Source organism: Furipterus horrens, unplaced genomic scaffold (assembly GCF_987537825.1).
Source record: "Furipterus horrens unplaced genomic scaffold, mFurHor1.1.pri manual_scaffold_1, whole genome shotgun sequence".
NCBI classification, from domain to species: domain Eukaryota; kingdom Metazoa; phylum Chordata; class Mammalia; order Chiroptera; family Furipteridae; genus Furipterus; species Furipterus horrens.
This window is the reverse complement of record NW_028327171.1, coordinates 167,697,869-167,722,229: the sequence shown is the minus strand read 5'-3', so window position 1 is coordinate 167,722,229 and position 24,361 is coordinate 167,697,869. Positions and strand designations below refer to the sequence as shown.

General features: G+C 41.5%; 1 protein-coding gene across 1 annotated transcript in view; it reads right to left on the bottom strand.

Moving 5' to 3' along the window:
• Positions 1–5,583: 5,583 nt before the first annotated feature.
• RAPGEF4 (Rap guanine nucleotide exchange factor 4) overlaps positions 5,584–24,361 on the bottom strand; it is a 230,807-nt gene continuing 212,029 nt past the window's right edge. Inside the window, exons 26-30 of the mRNA XM_090280772.1 lie at positions 21,470–21,520; positions 20,600–20,687; positions 20,125–20,189; positions 9,672–9,726; positions 5,584–6,855 (exon numbers count right to left, since the gene is read on the bottom strand). Coding sequence (XP_090136898.1) covers positions 6,728–6,855; positions 9,672–9,726; positions 20,125–20,189; positions 20,600–20,687; positions 21,470–21,520 — 387 coding nt within the window. The 3' untranslated portion in view covers positions 5,584–6,727. The remainder of the gene's footprint in view (positions 6,856–9,671; positions 9,727–20,124; positions 20,190–20,599; positions 20,688–21,469; positions 21,521–24,361) is intronic.

The following is a 24,361-nucleotide window of genomic DNA, read 5'->3' as shown; positions in this document are numbered from 1 at the left end:
GTCATCTTTGTTGTCTTAAGGTACTAATCTTGGGGTGGTTTGTTGCACAGCATGATGGTTAATTTTCTGTGTTAACTCAGAGGGTGTTTTGGATGGGATTCACATTTCAGTTGGTGAACTTCGACTGAGCAGATTGTCCTCCATAGCTGAGTGGGCCTCACCAAAGCAATTGAAGACCTACTATAACAGAAAGACTGACTTCCTTAAGCAGAAGCACCATCAATTCTCCTGTGTTTCCCACCTGTTGGCCTACACTGCATATCTGGGGCTTTTCAGCCTCTAAAACTAATATATATACATATTTCATAGTGCTGTTTGTCTGGAGGACCCTGTCTAATACACACAAGCCACTGATATACTTACCAGTGTGGTTTATCCAACCATCTTTTTCTTCATCCCTCTCAAGCTGCTGCATCTTGGCTGGTGCAGAACCTGTCTACCCCAGCTCTGCTGTGACTCCTCACCTGGAGCCCTTCTCCTTACTGGGGAGACTGAACCTATTCCTCTGCACTCAAACTTTAGGACTTCTATTGGAACCATTAATTCTCCTCCATTCCTGCCAGGTCCCTATTGTTATCACGCTAGAGACTCTTGCCACCTGCCTCTCGTTAAGTGGCTGGAGATCTCATGAGGTTCTTCCAACCCACTTTTATTCACAGGTGCTGCAAAACCTGTTCTGAAGACTTTCACGCCCACTTTTTCTCCAAGTATTCTCTTGTGTTGGTTCTCCTATTGTAGAATTCCAGTCTTCTTGAATTTCCCTGCCTAGGAAGAGTCGGACCCCTTCCTGCAGGTGCTGAGGGAAGAGAACTATTGCAGAACTGGGGAGCTCTCACATGTCCTGGTCCCAGCCTCTCTATTCCTCAAGTCTTGGGGTGCTCCCCTGTTTGAACCCAGAAGCTCACAGTGCCTGTGCTCACTTCCATTTATAGCACAGCTCTGGCCCTAATCTTTCCAGATTTAAATTGCCCCAAAGCAAAGATCCTGGCTTCCTGTTGCATCATCCCTGACCTTCCCTGGCTGCCAGACAAGGCTAGACAAAGGCAAGGCAGGCACTTTCCCGTTCCCACGCCGTTGTTCTCTCGGGATTAGTAACATTTCCTCCAGTTCTCCCATCCTTTAGTGTCAGGCAACAGGCAGCAGTAGTTTGATACATTAACCAACAGAGCAGCGAGGACACACCAAGGCTCCTGGGCAGTGACTGCCTTGTGAGGCATCATGGCTTAAAGGAGGCACAGAGGCAAATGCAGACTTCCTGCTCCACGCCTGGACATCCACATACTGAGCCCGGCCCCCTAGCCACTGCTTTTCCCAGCAGCCATGCCATACATCGGCACCCTCTGTCTCCAAGGAGATGACATAGGTAAGCATGGGCTACGTCACATGTAGCCCATAAAATGGTGCAGCAACCATGGAAGACAGTATGGCCGCTCCTCAAGAAGTTAGAATTACCTTAAAATTTAGCAGTTCCATTTCTCGGTACATATCCAAGTGAATTGAACACTGGGACTTGAACAGGGATTTGTACACCCATGTTTATAGCACTATTATTCACAATGCCAACGGTGGAAACAAATTAAATAATGGATGAGTGCATAAACAAAATGCGGTATACAATAGTCCCTCTCTATAGTGCAGTTGACTTATCGTGGCCTCACTGTATCATGGGATTTTTAAAAATATTATATTTAATTATTTAGTGCAGATTTTTTGCTATAAGTTTAATAAGGGACTGGGAACAGTTTATAAGTGTGTGGGGAGGGTTTATAAAGCCTTAAAATAAATCTAAATACTAAAATAAATGTAAGGTTCCTACTTCGTGGATTTTCACCTATCGTGAGGGGGGAGGGTGGGGACTAGAACGTAATACCCGCGATAAGTGAGGGAATACTGTATATTTTTAGCCTTAAAAAGGAAGAAAGTTCTGACACATGCTATAGCATGGGTAAACCTTGGAGACATGTAAAGTGAAACAAAGGGACAAATATTGTATGATTCCACTTATATGCGGTAACCTCCAAATTCTAGAGATAGAAAGTGGAATTGTGGATACGAGGGGCTGGGAGAGGTGGAAGTGGTAGTCATTGTGTGATGGGCAGTTTCAGTTTGGGAAAAGGAAATATTTTAGACCTGGATAGTGGTGATGGTTGCACAACAATGTGATTGTACTTATGCCACTGCATTGTGCACTCAAAAAATGCTTAAAATGGTAAATTTTATGGTGAGCATATTTTACCACAACAAAAAATTAAAAGGCCAGCATGGACTAAGTCAAGAGGAGGAATGGTGCTTGACTTTTGGAGGGTATATGGGTCCACACTTTTAATATTTAAATTACATATGCTTTTTAATATTTGCCATTATCCACAATTTTCTCTGTCCAACCTTTGAGCTTCCATCATAAAGTAATTAAGGAATCAGGGATGACACCACGTGCCATCTGCTGTGTGGTATCATAAAGCAATGGCCCCCACAGGGACGTAAGGGACAACACAGCGTTAGCTATGCAGGGTGACAGATGGTTACTAGACTTACTGTGGTGCTCACTTAGTAAGATATAGAAAAATGGTGCACACCTGAAACTAATATAATATTGTATGTCAACTATAATTAAAAATAAAAATTTAAATATGTTCCACATGGACCATTAAAAAAAAAAACCCAAGAAAAACAAACAAACAAAAATAAAGCCATGACCTTACCCTCTAAGGGCTACCACTAGAAATGCAACACCCAGCCTCAGGCGCTTCAGTGGCTTCCCACAGCTCTTGGGTAAAAGACGAAGCTCCTTTAAAGGGCCTGCAAGACCGCGAACGCTCTGAGCCAGTCCTAGGTCTCCAGCACATACTGGAGCATGCTTGCCCAGTTCTCTCTGCTCTGCCACAGTGAGCTTTCCATCCTTCACACTGTCAAGGTTATTTCCTGCTGAGAACATATTCTCCTCCCTGCTGAGTTAGCATTTCTGTCCTTCAGCCATCAGGTCAACTGTCACTTCACAGAAAACAGTTCCTCGCTCAGATCAGGTTTAATCCTCTTGTGACACCTTCTTGCAACACCATATCCTTCCTTGGAAATGTTTTTATATTTATTCTGAGTTTGGTTCTTTGTTTAATCTTTTGTCTCTCCCACTGGATGATAAGCTCCAGGAGAACAGGGACCCTCTAGTTTTCCTCACCATTGAATCCTGAGCTCACAGAGGGCCTGACATTCACCAAGCCCCTCAACAATTATTTGCTAATGAATGAATGAACAAATAAATGAATACAAAGATAACAAAGAATAATTAAGTTAAAGGCTCTTCTCCAGTTTATAAGGCAGGGATGCTGTAACCAACTTCTCACATTCTTCTCCACATAAGACAAATAGAGAAAATTAAGATTATTCTGAAACAAGAGATATAATACATTTTAGATTGACAGTAAAAAAAAAAAAAAGTTATTCAAGGTAGGAGTTCATTTGTACCACACTGCATATTCTATGCTGGTTAAAAAAAAAATTAAAAGCACAATTTGAAACGAGAATGACTCTTAATTTTCTTACACTGCTAGTCATTGATCTGCATTCATATTTCACTGGAAATGCCATTGAATTCAGAAGAAATCTATTTAACCTGCATGGTATTCAAAAATTGCTGAAAAAGCTTGGCTCCTGTACCGTGTACCAGTGACCTTGCTAAGCAGGTATGTTAAACACTTAAATGTATAATTTTTTACAGGCACTTTTGGTTAAAACATTCTTTCTTCTTTTTCACGTCTCCTGCAAACCTCATTATCCTTCTTGTGACACTGCAGGCATATCATTTTCTTCTGGCTTGTTTGCAGGCTTGAAAATATTAGCTGCAGCTCCTGCTTCAGGAAGGGTTGATTGGCTGCTACTCTCCATTTTTAGAGTGTGAATTCTTTCACTTAGCCATGGCTACCTTGAGTAACGGAGTTTAATGCATTTTCAAGGAAGACAGACATAATTAAAAATCTCTTATCTTTATTAAGTATAGCAACAGTTATTCTCACTTGAAAGACCAAAGAGAATATACATGGGAGAATATGTGTTAGTTTTGAATAATATGGAAACCAAATTAAAATAAGGTTTTAAGGTGTCATAGAATTGGGGGAAAGGAGCTGTCAGACATAGGATAGCAGCTTTAAGCAAGGTAGGAGTACAGAAGAGCAAAACAAGAGCAAGGATGCCCAAGGGCTCAGCTTTTGGCATTATATGTCATTTTAATAAATGATCTAGAGAAGGAAAAATACATAACTGAGAACCTTGCAGCTGATATTGAGGTCTACGGGACACTGAAATGCTGCACAATAATAACTTCAAGAAAGTTTATTCAGAGGCTTTTCTTTTTCTAGTAAATTCCAAGCATTGTGCTTTAGTTGAGGTAGGAGGCACAACACTGCCTGAAATACAGTCTCTGCTCCAGAGGACCTCCCTGGAACTGCTGTGCGATGGGCGCAGAGAGGCATTTGCCTGTCTTAGCCTTTCTCCAAGTGGGCCTGGCTGTCAGATGGTAGAAAGGATTACAGCAGGACTTCTCAGAGCCATTAATACATTCATGAATAGTGAGAATGATTCCTAAGAATGGCATATACTACACATAGGTTCCCAAATTTATTCAAAGATACTATTTTGGTTATTTTTTTGCTTTGCGGTTGTGTATCTGCTTTTGGATGAGCTTGTAAAATTAGTAAAGCTTGGGACATACTCTGGCAAATGCTGACATTAAAAAAATAGACATGCCCTGGCTGGTGTGGCTCAGTGGATTGAGCCACCAAAAGATCGCCAGTTCAATTCCCAGTCAGGGCACATGACTGGGTTGCAGGCCAGGTCCCCAACTAGGGCATGACAGAGGCAACCAATTGCTATTTCTCTCTCGCACATCATGTTTCACTCCATCTCTTTCTCCCTCTTTTCCCCTCTCTCTAAAAATAAGGAAGTAAAATCTTTTTAAAAAATAGAGATGTCTGGAATTTAAAGAATTTTGGAACTTTCTTAATCGAATGTTTACTAGGTGCTTAAATCACTGAGAAATGCTATGAGGCCCCTTACCAAGCTGCTTTAGCACCCAGTGTCCCTTCATATCAACAATATTCCCAGTAGCCCCAAAGTGGAAACAGCCTAAGTGTCCATAACCTAATGAATGGACAAATAGCATGTGGTATATCCATACAATGGACTATTACTGAGCCATAAAAAGCAATGAAGTACTTATACATGCAATAACATGTGTGAACTTGAAAACATTGTGCTAAGTAAAAGAAATCAGATACAAAAGGCTACACGTATGATTCTATTTATTTAAAACAATGTCCACATTAGTGGTTTCCAGGGACTGGGAGGAGAAGAGAATGGGGAGTGACCATTAACGGGTACGAGATTTCTTTTAGGAATGAGGAGAAAGTTCTGGAATTATAATGTGATGATGGTTGTACAACCTTGTGAATATACCAAACCCCACTGAATTGCACCCTTTAAAAAAGTGGCTTTTATAGTATGTGAATTTTATTTGAGTTTAAAAAATCCAGGACCCCACTATGCCAAATAGTTTTCCCTCCCATATTATAGAAATTGAAAACACAACCATTTCTTTTCAACAATTGTATTTAATGAAGATACTAGCTGTTATTTACAGAAGATATACATACATACATACAGTTCCTACACATTAAATGTAGCCTAACTCTGAAACCAGGAAAAAAAGTACCCAAAATTACATACTAAATAAAATAAATAAAAAGTAATTATTTGGCACAATATCTATTATGTAGCAAATAAATAACTCTATACCATTGATTGAATGAACTATTTACAATCTATCTGAAAGTGCAAAACGATGGCTGAAAATTAAGATCTTTGTAATAAGATTTAAGTCCAGAAAATATTTTTTTAATCAGTAACAATAATTAGCCAATAGTAAAGGTGTTTAATGCCCAGGAAAATATTTAATTTTGAAAAATGTTCTGTGCATATTGTGCTCTTCTGAAATATATTTTTTTAAATCTTAATGCTGGCAATTTTAAGAACCTTGGAGTTTCTTAGTGGAATTCTTATGCATATAATCCTGATTTGTGAGTTTAAAAAAGTTACATTGTAAACATAAATATTATTTTTATATGCCATTCAGAAATTATAGACAGGTCCTCCCTAAATTACATAAATAGCCATAATGTTTTATAATAATATGGTCAGATTCAATTCCTTCAGAGGTAAGACTCTAAAGATGGAAGTATACAACCTATAATGTGGATTTATACTAATTCCTCAACACCTTCCAAAAACCTCATGCTCCAAATCAAGATGTCAAGTTAAAAATTATGAAACTATATGACCACGGATGTGTTCAAATAAATCCCATTTGTATGTAGCACATTTCACCCTGTAAACATTCTTAGAAAAAAAATGTTTCTCTTGACAAAGGTATTTTTACCAGACTCGTCATGTGGGTCTTATTTTATGTTTCAGCAAAGAAGATGGCACGTCTGGAAATGAAATTGGTGACGACAAACTGGTGATTCCTAAGCTAGAGAGTGCAAGCGTTACGCAAACCAAGTAAGTTCTTCTCTTGTCATGATGCTGGGAAGCTGAATGCAGCCCCAAGATGTCTCAGGGTGTGTTTTTGCTTGTTTTGTAGAATTCTCTAGTGACAATACAGTCAGTAGTAGCATAAATGCCATTTTGGAAAGATTGTGGACTGAAGGCAAACCACTGTTCCAGGCACTTTAAATGTCTATGGTCGACGGGGCTCTAATCGGTGTGACAACTGTGACAAAGTTCTCTGGTTGTCAATCACATTTAATTGCCGTACATAACTCCGGACATCCTGATGGTTCTTATTAGCCTGAGCTGCATCAAGATCTGTTGGAAAAGAGAAGACTTGGCATTGTGTAATATATGCATAGAAGATACAGCTCTATTTTATCCAACTACTTATTACATTTATCTTAGATTGCTGGGTTCTGTTAAGACCTTTCAAACAACACCACGTTCATAGAAATGTTTCCACCTGGATGGTCCATCTCCTCCCTCTCACCCTTTTCTTCCCAGGAATCACCTATTTTGATCATTTTCTTTTGCATTGTATATTGTAAAAAAATGTCACTAAAAGAGTGAAAGCATCACCTGAGAGTCCCTGGTTATACATTAAAATTGTTTCCCATACCGTCCACTTACGTCTCATACTCTGATCTCTGCCCCCTCTGATCCAGATATGGACTAATGCCAAAAGACAGTTTTCATTAGCTCTTAACAAAAGCACTTAAAACCTGGGCTGAACTGAAACAAGCCAGTAAGACTAGTAAGTCCAAATCCCCTTGTTACTTGCATACAACATACAGCATTACTGCATAGGTTGTGTGTTCTTAGAGATGTGCATATTCAGGAAAAAACCAACTCATGGCTTCTGCTAGACCTTTGACTCTGATGTAACTTATTCTGAAATCCCAGCTACCATTCTATTCTCATTCACTCCCCCAAATATGGGCGCAACAGAGCTATCTGACTGTTTTCCCTAAAACCAGATTGAAAGAAGAATCAGGTGCTCCCCACCCTGCACAGGGGATATACACAAATAAGGAAAGCCAAATGTGACAGTGGAGAACTAGACACACAGGTCCCTGCAGAAGTGACTGCTCATCTTCTGCACCTGTGCCCTGAATTCCTCAGTTTAGACCTAACACTTCAGCTGCTGTCCTTGGGCCACCTCTGCCCCACGGATCGCTGGTATGGGGCTCTTATCTTGCTGTGGACCACCAGGAATGGCCCATTCGGAGTCTGGCCTCAGACCAGAGTGCTTTCTGCCACAGCACATGGCCCTGCAGTCCATACACTCATCTTAGATGCTTGTACCGCTCCTGAAGACACTTAGAATGCCATCTGCCTACGGGCTGAGGGGAGTGCTTCAGGTCTGAGCACAGAAACACAGAGAGAAGATCCAAAGGCCCCTCTTGCTCTAAGAAGAAACTCATCAGTATAATTATTACATATAAATAATACCACAGTGTTTCATTTCCTCGCTTCTCACTGGCAGTGTACTCCACATGTACAATATACTGTAATTACATTGTACATAGTCCCACAATGTTTATGAATCTATTCCTATAGCTTTATCTATAGATTGTTGACTTCAGAGCTGAGCAGCTGTTGTTTACCAGCAGTTACTCATAACTTCAACAAATGCAGCAGAGAGTTACATATATTTATATTATATATTTATAAAGCCCCCTCCCCCACGCTCTAGGAGAAAATGTAGGCAGATGGGGCTTTATTTCCAAAGAGGCTTATGGAACATGACATATTTTATCATGGTTTTTTGGATCTTGACCCTCACTGAGAACCTTCTCAAGGCTATGCACCTTCTTAGGCACACAAAATTTTTGGTTCAATTCCAGGAATTTCCTGGAACACCCCCCACCCCCAACCACCACCTCGAAGGACCACGGATTCTAGGTTATAAGCCCTTGTTGTAGATCAGCACCACTTCTATATCCTCATACCACTTGTTTAACTGCTTTAGGACCATGTCCTTATCCATATAAAAAGTTACTAGATGAAGAGATACAAGACACTTCAGCTCTGGTAGAATCCACACAGGAGTGGTTCAGGATCGCCAAGACTATTCTCCCTTTGCAAGGACGAGAAGGTACAATCATTGGAGTCAATTTTTAAAAGGTCTACTTGCTCCCCAAATAAAGATAATTTTTCTAGATTAGTTCTTCTGTACATTAAAAAAATAAACAGCAATTTCTGGCACCCATGCTAGCAAACCCTCCCTTTGGCCAGTCTTATGCTAAGAAGAATAAAGCTAGCTCTGCTGGATAAAACGAGACCTCTTCAGTCTCTTAGCAATAGGTTTACCGGAGGGGATGGCACTGGTAGCCTCACAGTCAGATTTATGTCAAATCATCGTCTTGACTCAATGAGCCAAGTGACTTCAAATGACAATGAAGCTAGCAAAAAACTGCAGGGGCCACCTTCTCACTCCCAGCCCAATTTTAGGGAACCCAAGCCTCACCCCCCCAAAAAAATATTCCAGAGAGAATAGTACTGGTTGGCATGCTGATCTGGTGCTATGATGCGATGTAACTCCAAACAGTTTAAAATTGCTATTTATTATTAGCAATAGTTTCTTATTAAAGCATTGTGTTATACCAGTTATTGTGTTATATATACAAATTCAAAAAGAGCCCCTTAAATTCAACTGGGAATACTAGAAATATGATATGAATTCCTGCTGTGGAACCTTTTACAAATGTGCTATATCCACTAATGGATCCTTGCAACAGAGCAAGAAACAATACATATTATCTTTCCCAGTTTATAAACAACAGAACTGTATCATTGAGAGTGGATACGAGTTTTTTAACATCACGCAGTGAGTCATAAAGAGAGCTGGTTTGAGGCAAGATTTGTTGGCAATCATGCCTTAGTTGTCTCTAGTCACATGGAAGGAGAAAATTAATTCTCTTTAAGTTCATTCATAAAATAATATTCCTACGGTAATTTTCTAGTTTAACAACTAGAAAATCCTTAAACTCAGGCTCCTGTCCTATGGATTTCACGGTCCAAAGTGTCTCTGGCACAATCAAATATTGTCCAAATTTCTACAATGTCTCAGCAGCCTCATTTAAAAAGGACCCAGTCACCATCAATCCATATGGCAGCATTGAACTTACTGAAAGGTTGGCTTCTGCAGTACCTCACTGTTCTGGCAGTATTTGCAATCATGCGCTAAAAAGAACAAAGAGAAAAGACTGAAATGCAAGTAAGCTTAGTGTATAATCCAAGAAGGAAAATAAACCATTATTTATTTCGGCAATACCTGGGACCATGTCAAACAGCCTGTTCTGAGATGTTCTGATGTGTAACCTGTTTAATCTCTAGAAAGAGGCACCCACACTCATACAAGGAGTTTTCAGGTGAGGAGCACCAATGGTGTAATTCTACTTTATTGTTTGTTTGTTCCTCAGGACACAAAAAGCAGTCTGTTGTTCCTAAGACTACCTTGCTCTCTTGAGACCCAGCTCTCACCTTTTGGAGGTCACCATGCCTTTGTTAAGAGAATTTGTAACTATCCAGGATTTGGAGAAGGATTAGCGTGTTCAGTTCCTCAAAGGAGAGGACTCAGTAATGAGATATTATTAGCTCAGACTGATTGAACAGTCCTAGTCAAAATGTTTTACCTGTGTATTTTTCTGTATGCTATGTATTACATACCTTTCCAGTTTCCAGCAAAGCTATGTGTTTTGATATTAATTTCCTTCCCTCCTGCCTTCTTTCTTTCTGATTATAACTCTAACACATGCACATTTTAACAAATCAAAAATACATAAAATGTTAAGAACAGAGTAAAAACCACTCAGAATATCACAGCACAGAGGAATTTCATTAATATTTTGGTACATCTGTTTCTAATACCTTAAAGCTAAATATATAAAGCACATTTTTCAAAAAATTAAAGACATGTATTTTTGTTTTATTTTAATTTTTTACATGGCATTGTGACTATTTTCCATACTGTTTGCATTTTTAAACATTTTTTTTAATGAGTATGGCTGGATAACGCATGTGGATGGATCATAATTTATTTAACCTTTGTTAATTTTGTCCTTAAGGAATCTTAACTTCTTTGTAACATTTTCTTGACATAAAGACGCATTAGGAAATGTTTTGTATTTTACTCAACTTAGTTAAAAACAAAGAAGAAGGGAGTTAAAAAAGAAAAGGGACAGAAACATGAGGGAAAACCTCAGTGAGACGTAAGCACCTCTCTGAGCCAGGGAATGCATTTCTTGCTCATGGTATTTTAATAGTAGCTGGACCCCCAGTCTCACTGTCTCAGGACCCCTTTGCTACTCAGATGCTGAAGGAGATCTTGCAGACATGCTGGATCAATTCTAACACTAATAGAAAATTGATAAGGCTCCAGCCCAGAAATGAGACTTTCTAATCTCTGCGGGGCTATATGGTTCCATTTCTTGCTATCTTCTTTCTGTGTCCTTGGCTTACCAAAGTATAGAACAGGACTTCGAGAAAGCTCATGTAGTGCTAAAAAATATCAACTTATTTGGCAGGACAAAAATCCCTAGAAGTGTCAAAGCCTTAGAAATACATAAGAACGTTCACAACACTTCTCTGAATACTCCAGCTTCAAGGACTGGCAAGCACTGAGTGGCGTGTATCAGCGCTGGACGATTTATCATACACAAAGAGGCAATCGGGAAAGTTGGAACTTCACTTTCATAAAAGATCCTAAAAACCAGCATATCTGTTGAACAGCATGAGAAATATATTACAAATACCTCCAAGAGACTGTAGCATACAATGTATAATTAGCCTCTGATATATGGAACCCTGAAATAAACAGTAACTATGATAATTTCCCTAATTTACTTTAAGTTGTTTTTTCACGTCCCTAAAGGCTTTGCATCTGAAGGGCACAAGTATATTCCATGTAGAATTATTGTAATTCAGATACTGAATGGAGTGTAATTACTGAAAACCCTGGGAAATGCTGCCAGTATGCCCCTCTGAAGAATAATAAAACAATTAGCAGGGGTCAGAAACCTCTTCCTATACCATTTTTACAGGGAGTAATTGTTCCGTTTTTTAGTGCTGAGAGCTAAAACATTTCATTCTGACTTTAGTTTTAGATGACTCTTTATAGCTATACTCTGAGGCTTCATAATTTTTAGCTCATTATGTAGTTGAAAATGTGAGAACAATTGTTTAAATCAGTAATTTCCAGCTCCGGAGTTCATTCTACCTTTCTAAATCTTTGATTAATTTTCACAATGGTTTTAATTCTGACATATCCTTTTTAATTGCACTCAAACATAACTTTGAAATCTAAACCTGGTTTTGCAACAAGGTCCCTTCTTTTTCTTTGTGAGGCCTGCACCGTATGTGGTAATACGTGAACCCGCAGAAGCAGGGTGTGAGCTCCCCAGGCAAGGCTGTTGAATGCCTAGTTACAGAATGCTTGCACAAGGCCCAAGAAGGGATAACTTGATCTTTTAACTCTGCCCTCTTTTGCACCTCTTGACACATGCAGCAATTTAATATGCTACCAACTACATCCAACTAGCAGGCATACTCCCAGGAGGCTGAAGGAGACTTCAGAAGTCCCCTTCTTCAACTGTCTCCAGGGCGCACAACGACTTTTATAACTTGCTTACAACCAAGGGCTTCCCATTTTTTAAATGCATGGAGGAACTTTTTGATTTTTTATACTTGTCTGACTATCAGAAATTGCTTTATTGAGTCAAAGCTTTTCTCCCTTTGCTTTTCACCCACTGATTGTAGTTCGGAGCTCTGGAGCCACAACAAACACATTTAGTTCCTCCTTAACAGGATAGTTATGCAAATACATGAAGACACCTCTGATGGACAGCTTCTTACCCCAAAATCTTTTCTGGTCGGCCTGAATATGGACAATTTCTTTTACAATTTTTTATAAGAAAGTTTTGGGTCTACTCTGGATAGTCTCTAGTGTGGTGCCCCAGACTAAGCAAATTACAGAGTGCAGAATTATTATTTTCCTTCCTTGATCTAGACAAAGGTACATTTCTAAGTCTACAGTTCTAAAAAAGTCCCATTACTGTCATCTGTTGAGCTGACAGTGAATGAAATCTCTCCTCCTACGTCACTGAGCTGCTGCCTGGACTTAGCTTGCTTCTCTGTAGACATGCAGTTTGTTTCTTGGGCTGAAGTAAAACTTGCATTTATCTCCACTGAAAGCCATCGAGTTAGTCTTTCTGTCCTTCTGCAGACTTCAGCTTCCCGTGTAATTCACTGGTGTTCTCAGTCACAGTTGGCAGAAACTAAGGTTGAAGAAACCTGAACTTTATTATCCCAACTTCATAGCAGGGATGAAGCCAAGAATTATACCCTAGGCCTCGGGGTGCTGCCAGAGCAGGTTGTCCCGCCTACGACAGGCCAGGCAACTTTCCTGCAATGCCAGTGGGCAAATACCCGATCTCTCCAAAGCAGACTTTCTCATCGTTTTTTCCCACCTCAGCCAGCCTGAGGTTTATGACACACTCCCATAAACAACTGGCTCACTAAAAGCAGTGATTTGCAAATCAAGGTTAAATACGAGGAGAACACGCTCCTTTGGAAGGACTCAGTGCGGGGGGGCGGGGGGTGGACAGTGTGAACCCCCCTCCACACCAGAGCTGATTCTGACGTACCCCCCACCCCCACTCCCTGTGAGAATCACAGCCATGGCGTTTGCCTATTGGACTGTCCTCAAAGGACTCTCATCAAGAAAACAGTCTATGGTCTGAAGGCTAGGGCTCCGCTTGGGACATTTCAATTTTCACACAGCCACCATTTTTCTTGAGACTAATTCTAAGTACAGGTCTTCAGAGCTTCTTTGAAAAAATTAATATGTTCATACAGGTCCTCACCTACAGGGCTGAGAAATGGGCGCAAATGAAAGCTGATGAATTTCCCTCAGGACATAAACTCATGGAGAGGGAAGCTCAGAGAAGAAAAATGAGGTAGCAAGTGAAAGAGTCTGTCACTACCCTCAAGTAGTTCATTCTTCATTAGCTGAAAACAGAGTGACTCAGAAGCAGATGTCTTTCTTGGAGCCTGAGTTGCACAGTGACCAGGACAAAGATGCCATCCAGAGGGAGGGGTGACCAGCTGTCCGCATTCACCCCTGAGGCTACTGTCCCAAACACAAATTTCCTCCAAACTCTGATGCAAGTGATTCCCCTTAAATCCAATGAGGTGTCAGAGGGGCCTCTCCTAAGACTGGGCCCTGGGAGGGGGGGGCAGACTCCCCGTTTACCTTTCTGTGGCACCATCCCCTCAGGAATGGGGTGACCAAGTTACACTTTCACTCTTACCCAGATGAGCTGACAGCCTACCAAGCCTTTACCGCTCACTCCAGCTTTCCTGGCCAGCTCTGCACTGACTCAGCGTGAATCCCACTCCGTCCCTGAAATGATTCTGATGCCCCCACACACCCCCCATTAGAATCACTGCCATAGAGTCTGCTCATCGGACTGCCCTAAAGGACTCTACAAGAAAACAGCCCCCAGTCTTTTAAAGTTCAGACCGGCAGGCCCTCCAGGCAAGACTGCCTCGCAGTTACACCCCCTCAACCTCCCATTCACAGACAGACAGCTGCCCGCTCAGCCTCTCTTCTGAGGCTCTGAGTCCACCTGGAAGCTACCCCCGGACTTCAGACCACTTCTAAATGCCTGCCCGCCATGGTTTTGTCTTTCCTTCTATTGCCTCTTGAGGTCTTTGCCATCCTTTGTTCTTCAGGTTTGCCAGATTCCCTTTCTTTTCTTATTTCTGCTCCTTCTGATTTGACTCTGCCCCTGACCATATATCTATCAAATATATTTAGAATCTCAGTGATTCCACATTTATGCCATCTGATTATTTCACTCAGACCTTCATATATGTAGGATGAGATTTTTTTTCACAACAAGGTCTAGAAACATATAGTCTCAGCTTCAAAGATGGTGCCCATGATAGCCACTAAATAGAATTAAATGCACCATAAGGACCAGACATAAAAGATGAACAAGCCCAGAGCTGATCCAGCCTTCACTACATGCATCGTTGAGGAAGAACCCTGGGCCCTGTCCCCTGGCTATGGGTCTTTACTATTGAAAAGGTGTCTGACATACAGACACACACATAACATGCACAATGCTGTGTTGTATATGCAATGGCCATGAATCATGGCAGTTCAGGCACATGCAGAGTGTTGTACATGTCTGCGCTTGGGGAAGGACCCTGAAGGACAGATGTCATTAGCACCACAGGGAGGAGGGGAGACAGAATAATGTCCAGTCAGGAACAGATGACTAAGGGAGCCATCTTGCAGAGAGTCTCAGTAACACAAAATGCTTGGGACATTCTGCTTAATCTAATTTCCTAATAAAATAAAAAATACTTTTTGATTAAATCTTTGTTACATTAATCCTTTAAAAATGTTTTAGTGTACTGTCCTATCTCACTAAGTCCAACACTGGAATAGGATTGGGTTATTCTTCAATTCAACAAATATTTTTTGCATGCTTTGATATGCCAAACACTTTTTTGGGTGCTGGGGGAAAAGCAGTAAACGAGACAGATGAGATACATGGTCTAGGACATTTACCTTCTACTGGGGAAGACAAACAATGAAGAAGCAAGTAAAGAAGATCATCTCAGATTATGAAACGAGCTATGAAGACAAGGTTATCTGTCTGAAAGTGTAGGCTATGGAGGGTAGAAGAATGTTTGAAGGGTGGTCAGGAAAGACTACTTGGAGGATGTAATCTGAGCTGAGACCTGAATGATGAGAAGGAGCCAGGCAGGTGGAGACTAGGGGAAGACAATTTCAGACAAAGCCAATGGCTACTGCAAATTCCCTGAGGTGGAAAGGAAAAGAAAGCAGTTGGTTTTGCCAGCTTGGACTGAGCACAGTGAAGATGAAGTGTGAGATGAGGCTGGATGGATGCTCAGAAGAACAAGTCTGGATTTAATTAATTATGTTATTGTATTTAACATGGTTTAGTTTCTTCTGATAGAGCTGCATGAACTTACCTTTCCTTGCATTTTCTGTTTTGACATCTTTATTTTATTGTCACTGTGAACTCATTTTTATAATTTGTTGATTTTTAATATTTCATGTCTTTATGTTTTATCATCTCAACTGCGTATAATCTCCTAGAGATTGAGGATTACATCTGGGATTTCTTTATGCTTCCTAGCAAAATTCTTTGCCTGGACAGATTACACATATTGTATTGCTTTGAAACATGCCCTTTGGAAAATCTGCATTTAGCCTGGTCTGCGAATTTTATATGAAGAAGTAAACACTAAAAGTCCTCTTCTAGATTTCTATTGTGTTGCAAAGGGCTGGGAATTCAGTGGATTTGAACATCTAGATTTTTACTTGGAGGTTGTTTTTGATATTGGCCCAGTGCTCTCTCCATGATCTTGTAATAATATTATTGGTGGTAGAAAACATATTGTTGCTAATTATATAATAGCAGGAAGGGGAACAGAGTTTGCCACCCCAAAATATGAATCTTTGAGATATTATTTTACACTGGTTATTTTTAGTCCCAGAAGGCTCAGGGAGAATCTTTGACCTTCTCTCTAACTGCCTGAAAAAATTTAAGATAGAGAGTCTGTTCCAGGAAGACACTATCACCACAGATAACAACAGTTGACCCTTGAACGTGTACGGGTTAGGGGTGCTAACCCCCCGTGCAGCAGAAAATCTGCGTATAACTTTTGACTCCCCCAAAGCTTAACCACAGTTCTCCAGCGGCATCCACAAGGAATTGGTTTCAGGACCCACTCTGATACCACAATCCAAGGATGCTCAAGCCCCTTATATAAAGTGATGTGGGATGATGCACCCAGTCGGCCCTGCACATCCACGGGATCCCAACTGCGCATCACAAAGGCTGTTTTAGCCTGAGGTCGGTTGAACTCGACAGAAACCTGGGGCTTCGAAGGGAAAACTGTGCATTTATTGAAAAAAAAAAATCCATATATAAGTGGACCTGCACAGTTCAAACCCATGTTGTTCACATGTCAGCTGCACAGTTTAACCTGAACTAGGTGTGATACACAGGGAGGAACCTCACAAGGTCCCTCTAATCAAAGTCCTCTCTATGTTCCACTGTTTCTAGATGTCCCAGCAAACATTTGTTTACTAAACATTAACTCTTTCCCTTTGAAGTGCCAGGCCCTTGCCTGTCTCTCCTTCGTCTAGAATGATATATATACCTTACTTTGCTTTACTGTCTTTGGAATTCTTCATGGTTGTGTGAATTCCCGTATGTACATATTAAATTTGATTGTCTCCCGTTAATCTGCTTCATGTCACTTTAATTATTCCACCAGCCATAAGCATCAAGAGGGAAAGGGGTAATTTTCCCTTCCCCCACAATACGAAAATAAAAGGATTCAAAACATTTCTCTTCCTTCATTAATTAGCTTCTGTTTATGTTTCCAGAAGTACAGAAGTTTGCTTCATGCATTTCATTCCAAATAAAATGACTACCTTAAAATAATGTCCATAAATAAATACACCTAAATATGGGTACGTCTGAAATAGAAGCAACCTCCTAATACAGTAGCAACTGTGGCCATCAGCATGCTTTCTGCAGACCAGGATAGTGGCAGCCGGCCAGCACATTATCCTCTAATCCATTGCTAGTCTACCTCCTAAATGTTATAAATATTCATGTATGCCACAGAAAGCTACAAAGGGCTTTATTCAAACAGTTTTTTTTGAATACTCCTTTATGTTCCCCCCAAATAAAAGAATGTCTGCCTTTTTTTCTTTTTTTTTTTTTTTTGCATGAGGATCAGAGTGTGAATTCTCTTTTGTTCATACTCATAAATCCTGAAAACCAATATGCAACAAATTCTCTAATCCTCATTTCATACCTCTAGGGTGAAAAGGTTCAAAATGAAAATACTTAGGGTTGGCATGGTAGTTTGCTGTGACTGCAACGGTGCCACCAAGAAGAGGCATCTGTGTTCCTAGCTACCTGGTGACTTTTGCCCCTGGCGAGGGCTCCTTCTGGGGGTATAGCCTACCAGCCCCACAAAGGCTGCCAGCTCTGCTCATCACCTTGGCCTTGCTGATGATTGGCTGGGAAGCTGCATGAACATCAACCTGGACAGGGAGATGCATCCTTCCCTAAGACACACAGTAACAACAGTGGCCACTAGTGGGAGTTATAAGTGGTAGAGGTGGTGGCGAGGGGGCCGGGGTGGGCTAGTTTATTGAGAGACAGTTGGAAAGTTGACAACAAGTGCCAGGTTGGTCAAAGCCAGGTTTAAAAAAACATTATCAAATCCTTTTGAAATTCTATTTCATTTTCCAGTAACATTTCACTCATGGAAGGGCAATTGTAAAATTAAACATTGTCATGATATGATTTATCAAATGAAATAAAAGCTATAGTTGTAGGAACAGAGAACTAACAGTGCTCTTTCCGTATTCTTTCTCCCTTTCTCTGTCACAGTAATAGAACCCCCCAATTTTAGTGGGGCATGTGGATACCCCAAATAAGGGCTACCTATTCTACCTTCCCTTTCATGGGACTAAACTTCTGGCCAGAAAAATGTGGTGAGTGCAACTCCAGGTCATATCCTTACAGGGAAGAAGCTTGTCTTTGCCGTTTCCCTTCCCCCTTCCCTCTGGTTAAAATGGGGTTCTGGTGGGCCCGCCATCTTGGACCACATGGAAGGTGACGTGGCAAGAGAAAAGTCTGCAACCTTGACTGCTTCCTGGAGGAGAGCTACCATGCTGGCTTGAACCTTAAAGGGAGACAGAAAGACACTTATCTTGCTTAAGCCATTGTGAATTTAGGTTTCTGTCATTGCAGCTGAACTGCTATCATAGCCATTGAGTAGCTTTTAAGCAAAACTGGACTCTTTCTGAGAGCAGGGTGGAAAGGACCTCTCTCCTTGCCGCTAGGCACTGCCGTGGGCCTAAAGTGCAGCCATGGGGAAGGGGAATGCTCTTAATATCCATGGAATACAACCTTGACTTTGCCTTTGTGGGTTATAAGTGCAACACCAGTATCTACAAACCCAGATGAAACAACTTTCATCCTCCTCGATGGATAATTTTGCTGTTCTTGTTTGTTTTGCTTTAACTTTAGTGATCAAAAGTTCTAAAAAGCTCAGTCAACTCTTTAGGAAACCCTGACTTCTATGGCTCTGTGCACATGTATATTTTATAGTCAAATGGTTGGCTTAGTCACCCCTCAGTCTGCATTTCTGCATGAATGATATATATATATTTTGATCAAAGAATTATTAAACTGACTAAACTGACACAGTAACAGAAATTCTCATACCCTTGGTGGGGCAGGGAGTGGTGGTGGAGGGGAAGACTGCTAGGAGAATATTTGCCTTCTTGTCCAGTGTGTCTTTGAGGAGTGTAGACTCATGCGCTATTTCTTAGGAAGTTTAAGACATAGGAACATAGTGCCCAGGAATTGCTGCACTTCTTTATCAGACCGGGCTTTGCAATGAGCTCATTTCCAAAGCTGAATGGTGTGAGCCTTATAAAATTACTGTAGGATGTTTCAAATTCTCCTGGTGTCATACAGGTTCAAGAAACAAGTAGAAGAACAGTTTTCTGATAAGACCTCTATAGCACTGCATGGTTTACAGGATACTTATATATCCGGACCCACCAACAAGCTCCAGGGATAGATGGAGCAGGCATGATCCCCATTTCCTATTCAGGAAACTGGCCCACAAAGAAGAGAGAGCTGCAAAGTGATGAAGCTGAGAATTGAACATCATGTGCCCTGAACTCCAAGTCCTGAGCTTCTCTTGCAAGAACCATGTCCACCACTGCGAACCATGGCCCTGGGAGGATGCTTACCCACACACACAATGCTGCAACACCTCATCCATCCATGCTGCAGCCAAATAATTTAGAAGACAATGGAGCATTCCATTAACACGCACCATGTGGCTAAAGAAAGGTTCTGGCTTCGCAGAAGATAAGAAAATAAACTGCAAAGTAACTAATGCCAGAAAACACAGCTTTTTGGGGGGCTGGGGTGGGGGCAGTGGCTGGAAAATGCTGATTAGGTGCCAGTTCCATATCTGCTACTTAAAATTATTTGGTTTTAGATATGAAGATCGTCAAGCAGTCCCCTTTCTGAACTTTGGTGAACTTGGTTGGGATAAACAATACACATTTAGATTAACAGTCCAAAATAACACAGAGTTGCCTTTTACCTGCATGCACTAAAGTCAGGCTCAGCAGATAAACATTTCAAAGGCATCCTGGGGCAGTCAAGCGCCACAAGTCTTACAACAAAACAACAACACAGAACTCACTCTGGAGCATTCGTGCATTTTAGCAACAGGCAGCCTAGGACAAGGCACTCAGCATAATAGCCAGCTGCCGCTGCGCCACGCAGCACAAATCCCATTCAACCTCACAAAGGAGAGCTGACACACGGAACCAGGTAGCCAATTTGAACCACATATTACAAAACTCCGTTATGTGTAACTGCCTTTTTAGCATGGCAGCATATATGAAAATTATTTCTTTTATTAGCACAAATGCAAATTTTATTTTTTTGAAAAGCATTGTGGCAAAGGTTATAATCCAGCACCTACCATTTTTTCAAAGTTTACTAGATTGTCAATGAACGTCTTGTTCCCCTCATGAGTAAATGTCATATCTGCAAAGAAATAAAAGTTACATTGCAATCACTAACAGAAATATGTCATACTAAGAAATCACAATAGCACCATTAGCTGATGCTGGAGGATTTGCATAACGCTGCCTTTGAAGAAAGCTGACAATAGTTCCTTTTATGTGAGGTGTTTAACTTTCTAAAGCACTTTACCTGAGGTTAGTAAAATTTCCCAATTAACCCTCTGTTTTACCATCAGGTCTTCCAAATTGTGGACTCCTGCTCCTGCAATAATCTTGCCAGCCCTTTCAGGAAAGTCAGGGCTGAGAGGAGGTGATGAGGAGGGTGGAAGTGTGGGGTCATTCTTCCCAAAAAAGTCAGCCGATTAGACTCTTGTTCCCTTCCTTCCCCACATGCTCATCACTGGCTTGGCTTGTGTGTGTTCTTAGAATTACCTTTGATGAGCAAAGGCATGAAGGGGATGAGAGGAGGTTCCAGCTTAGCTACTGTCAGCCGGTAGGCCCTGTGGTTTCTTGAAGGATCCTTCGGGGAAACAGAGAGGCTGATTAACAGTCCATGACGCATGCACCACCCCCTTCACCTCCTCACACACCCAGCCTTGTCATCCCACAATCAGGTCGTCGGGATTCAAGTGTAGGCACAAAAGAAAGGTGGACTTAGTTAAACAAACTGACTTGTGTTTTAAAACAACTTTGTGTGACGTGAAAATTATTTGCTTTTTGTTTCCTTTCTTGATTGAAAGGGAGATTTGCCTGTAGGAATCGAGGGGAGAGAGATTCCTTTGACAGCAAATATAAAACACGTAGGACGGACACCAGCCATGCGAGTCCCTTCTCCCAAAGCCCTGCTCCCTCCTGGTGTTCCGTCACCCGCCTCTCTGCCGCGCACCACCAGCCCTGGCTTGCCCTCTCTGAAACCATCCCATCCCTCCTGCCAGGCCCCACTCACTCCTTTTCTGTCTGTTAACACCTCCCAGCCAGTGGGGAAAAATAATTTTGGCAAGCCAAGGAAAATGCAGCTTCCAACCCACAGCGAACCTGTGCTAGAGGGAAAGGGTCCTATTACACTGCTTTTCTTAGTTATACAAATCGACCTTATGTGGGACATAAGTCCTCTTTAAGTTAGTTCCTGAGGGCGTCATTCATTAGTCAGACATGCTTGTTTTAGCAGCACTAAAACGGGATCATAAACTTCTTAAAGTCATACAAGGACAGATAAAATTTCTGAAACGAGGACTTCAATTCAGCTAATCAGAAACTGGATGGATACAGACTGAACAGAATAAAGGAGCCACTGTCACTTACCATTAAACTTTCAAACTCTGCATAGAACTTCTTGAACTTGCTTGGCAGTTTCTGTTAATGAAATGAAAATGCCAATCTTATATGTCAGATTCAATATCTAGGTTTGTGTCATGTGCTACCATTTCTAAGGGAAATGTATTTCTTTTGGCTTTTCATCAGGCACCTCTAGGACAGGCCAGACTGAAATCTGTCTTGTCATTTGAAGATAATCTGGAATATAGAGAATTCACCTTTAGAAGTCTTAACCTACCCCTGACCAGGTGGTTCAGTTGGTTGGAGCGTCTTCCTCTACACCAAAAGATTGTGGGTTCGATCCCCAGTCAGGGCATATGCCTCAGTTGTGTGGGTTTGATCCCTGGTTGGGGGGGCAACTGATCAATGTTACTCTCTGACATTGATGGTTTTTCTCTCTCTCTCTCTCTCTCTTTCCCTTCCTCTCTAAAATCAATAAACATAACCTTGGTTGATGACTAAAAAAAAATTCTTAACTTAGGTGAACCAAATGTTACAATGGATGCTTTGGCCTTCCTGCCTTTATAATGTTTTCTGAAATTGATTATTCAGACTATAAATGTTTTGGAATTGAACATTCCCAGATTACAAATGCTTTGGAGTTAAACTCTCTGATTCCCACAATTAGGAATTTAGACCAGAGAATATCGTAGGATTAAAAGTTTTAGAAATTTCCTATTTTAACCTTTCTCTTTTACGTGGCAAGCTACATGAGAATGGGAGTTTTTATCAGTTTTGTTTATTGCTATATCCTCAGTGCCGAAAAGCGTCAGGAACACAGTAGGTGTTCAAAAAATATTTATTTGATCAGATTAAACCTGTATTTTATAGATGGGAGAAATTGAGTCTCATAGTTTAAATGAAACACCCAAAGTCACACAGATGATTATTGGCACAGTCTCTGTAACTCACATCATCTATCTGCTTCCTTTTCTGTCCCCTCTCCTGCATGCTCTTTGCTCTTCTACACAAGCGTTTCTCCCCCATGCTTCTCCTGCCCTGCTATGATGCAGAAACGGACAGTTCCATCAGTTTCCTGATTTCTTATGTTTACGTTTTGGCAGACCATTCAACACCACCGACAGTACCTTTGTAGCTACACCAGCAGCTCAATACTGAAACATCTTTCAGTCTGTGGGTCTCACCCTGCTTAGGTTCTAAGCTTTTAGGTAAGCTGAGATTTTCTCTTCTGACTGGGCCACAGCGAGAGAGAGAGCAGTGTGACCCAATTCCCATCCTGAGACTCTGGAGGCATCGACCGGGCCCTGGGACTCAGAGATTCCCAGCTCAGCTCTGCTTTGTGACATCAACAACTGATTTACCAATTCAGCCTCTGCCGCCCACAAAAACCTCCTCTTGTCTTTCCTCCCTCATGTCGGAATCCATTTAAACATTCCCACTTCAACATTGTAAAATATCTTATTTTGCTTCTAGGAAGCCAAATTCATTTTCCTAGCGCCTATTTTCAAGTTGGGTTTCAGGGTAACTTGCTGTTCTTGCTTAGAAGGGATGTTCAAAGGCATGAAAGCTGGAGGGGCATCCGGGGACCTGAGGATCTCATCCCACACAGAGTAGCCAAACGATCATGTTAGGAGATAACATTTCACGAACACAGACCTTTTAAGAAATAGGAGTGAATTACATTTTTGGTTGGATCTGTCACATTAGTTCTCTTTCCTGACTTAGCTGGCTTTTGGGTCAAAGGCAGGAGGGCATATGGTAATAAAACCATATTTCCAGAGCACTGGTTCTCAACTGGGAGCAATTTTGCATCTCCGCCTCCCACCAGGGGATATTTAATGTCTGCAGACATTTTTTGCTGTCACTGGGGTGAGGTGAGCTGACAGAGGCTGTTGGTAGACAATAGATAGAGGTGAGGGATGCTGCTAAGTACCCTGCAATGCACAGGACAGCCACCACACAAAGAATGATCCTGCCCCAAATGTGAGTACTGCTGGGGCCACGGACCTGCTCCAGGCTCTCATTCCCATTTGCTTTATCTCAGATTGGTCTTTCCTTTCTTTTTTTCTTTTCTTTTTCCTTAATTTTATTTATTTATTTTTAGAAAGAAGGGAAGGGAGGGAGAAAGAGAGGGAGAGAAAAATCAATGTGTGATTGCCTCTCATGTGTCCAAGGCTGGGGACCTGTATTGCAACCTAGGCATGTGCCCTGACTGGGAATTGAACCAGTGACTCTTTGGTTCACAAGCTGATGCTCAATCCACTGAGCCACACCAGCCAGGAAGGTCTTTCCCTTCTATTTGGGTCCATTTCCTCTGCCGTTCGTTTTGACTTGCTTTTCTGTTTTGTTCACGGACAGTTTCATACGGTTCTCAGTTCCTGGAGGTCAGGCAGTGTCCCACACTGCTCATGGGCCCACATGGGTCTCAGAAGAGCTGTATGGGAAGCCCCTGGGAGGTATTTGGCAAGTACAGGTAGATGCACCAAAATCAAAGATCTTTCTACTGAATAATATAATTATATTCACCTTAAAAAATGAGCTTATAAATGAGGAAAGGTTCATCTTTTCTTTTCAGCAACATGCAAGGATGAAAAAAAAAAAGCTCCCAGAGTGATGGACGCTTTCCTATTCCCATGAAATTGAGGACCAGCCAGTTAACTCCCTGCTTTTGCTGACTGACCCCTCTGCCCACCCCCAGGCCCCCCGCCCCTGGCCAGGTAGCCTCCATTTTCCTCTTTAGACCAGGAGAGGGGACTTGCACAGTGTTTCCCACATGCTGCATCCTTAATGTCTGGCTGTAGTGCCTACGCCGGGCAGTCCTGGACCCCTGTGAGACTTTGTATTTCTTTAATTATCCCTACCAACTCATGTGGACTCTAGGAGGGATCAGACGCTGGAAACAGGCTGGGGAAAGCAGCT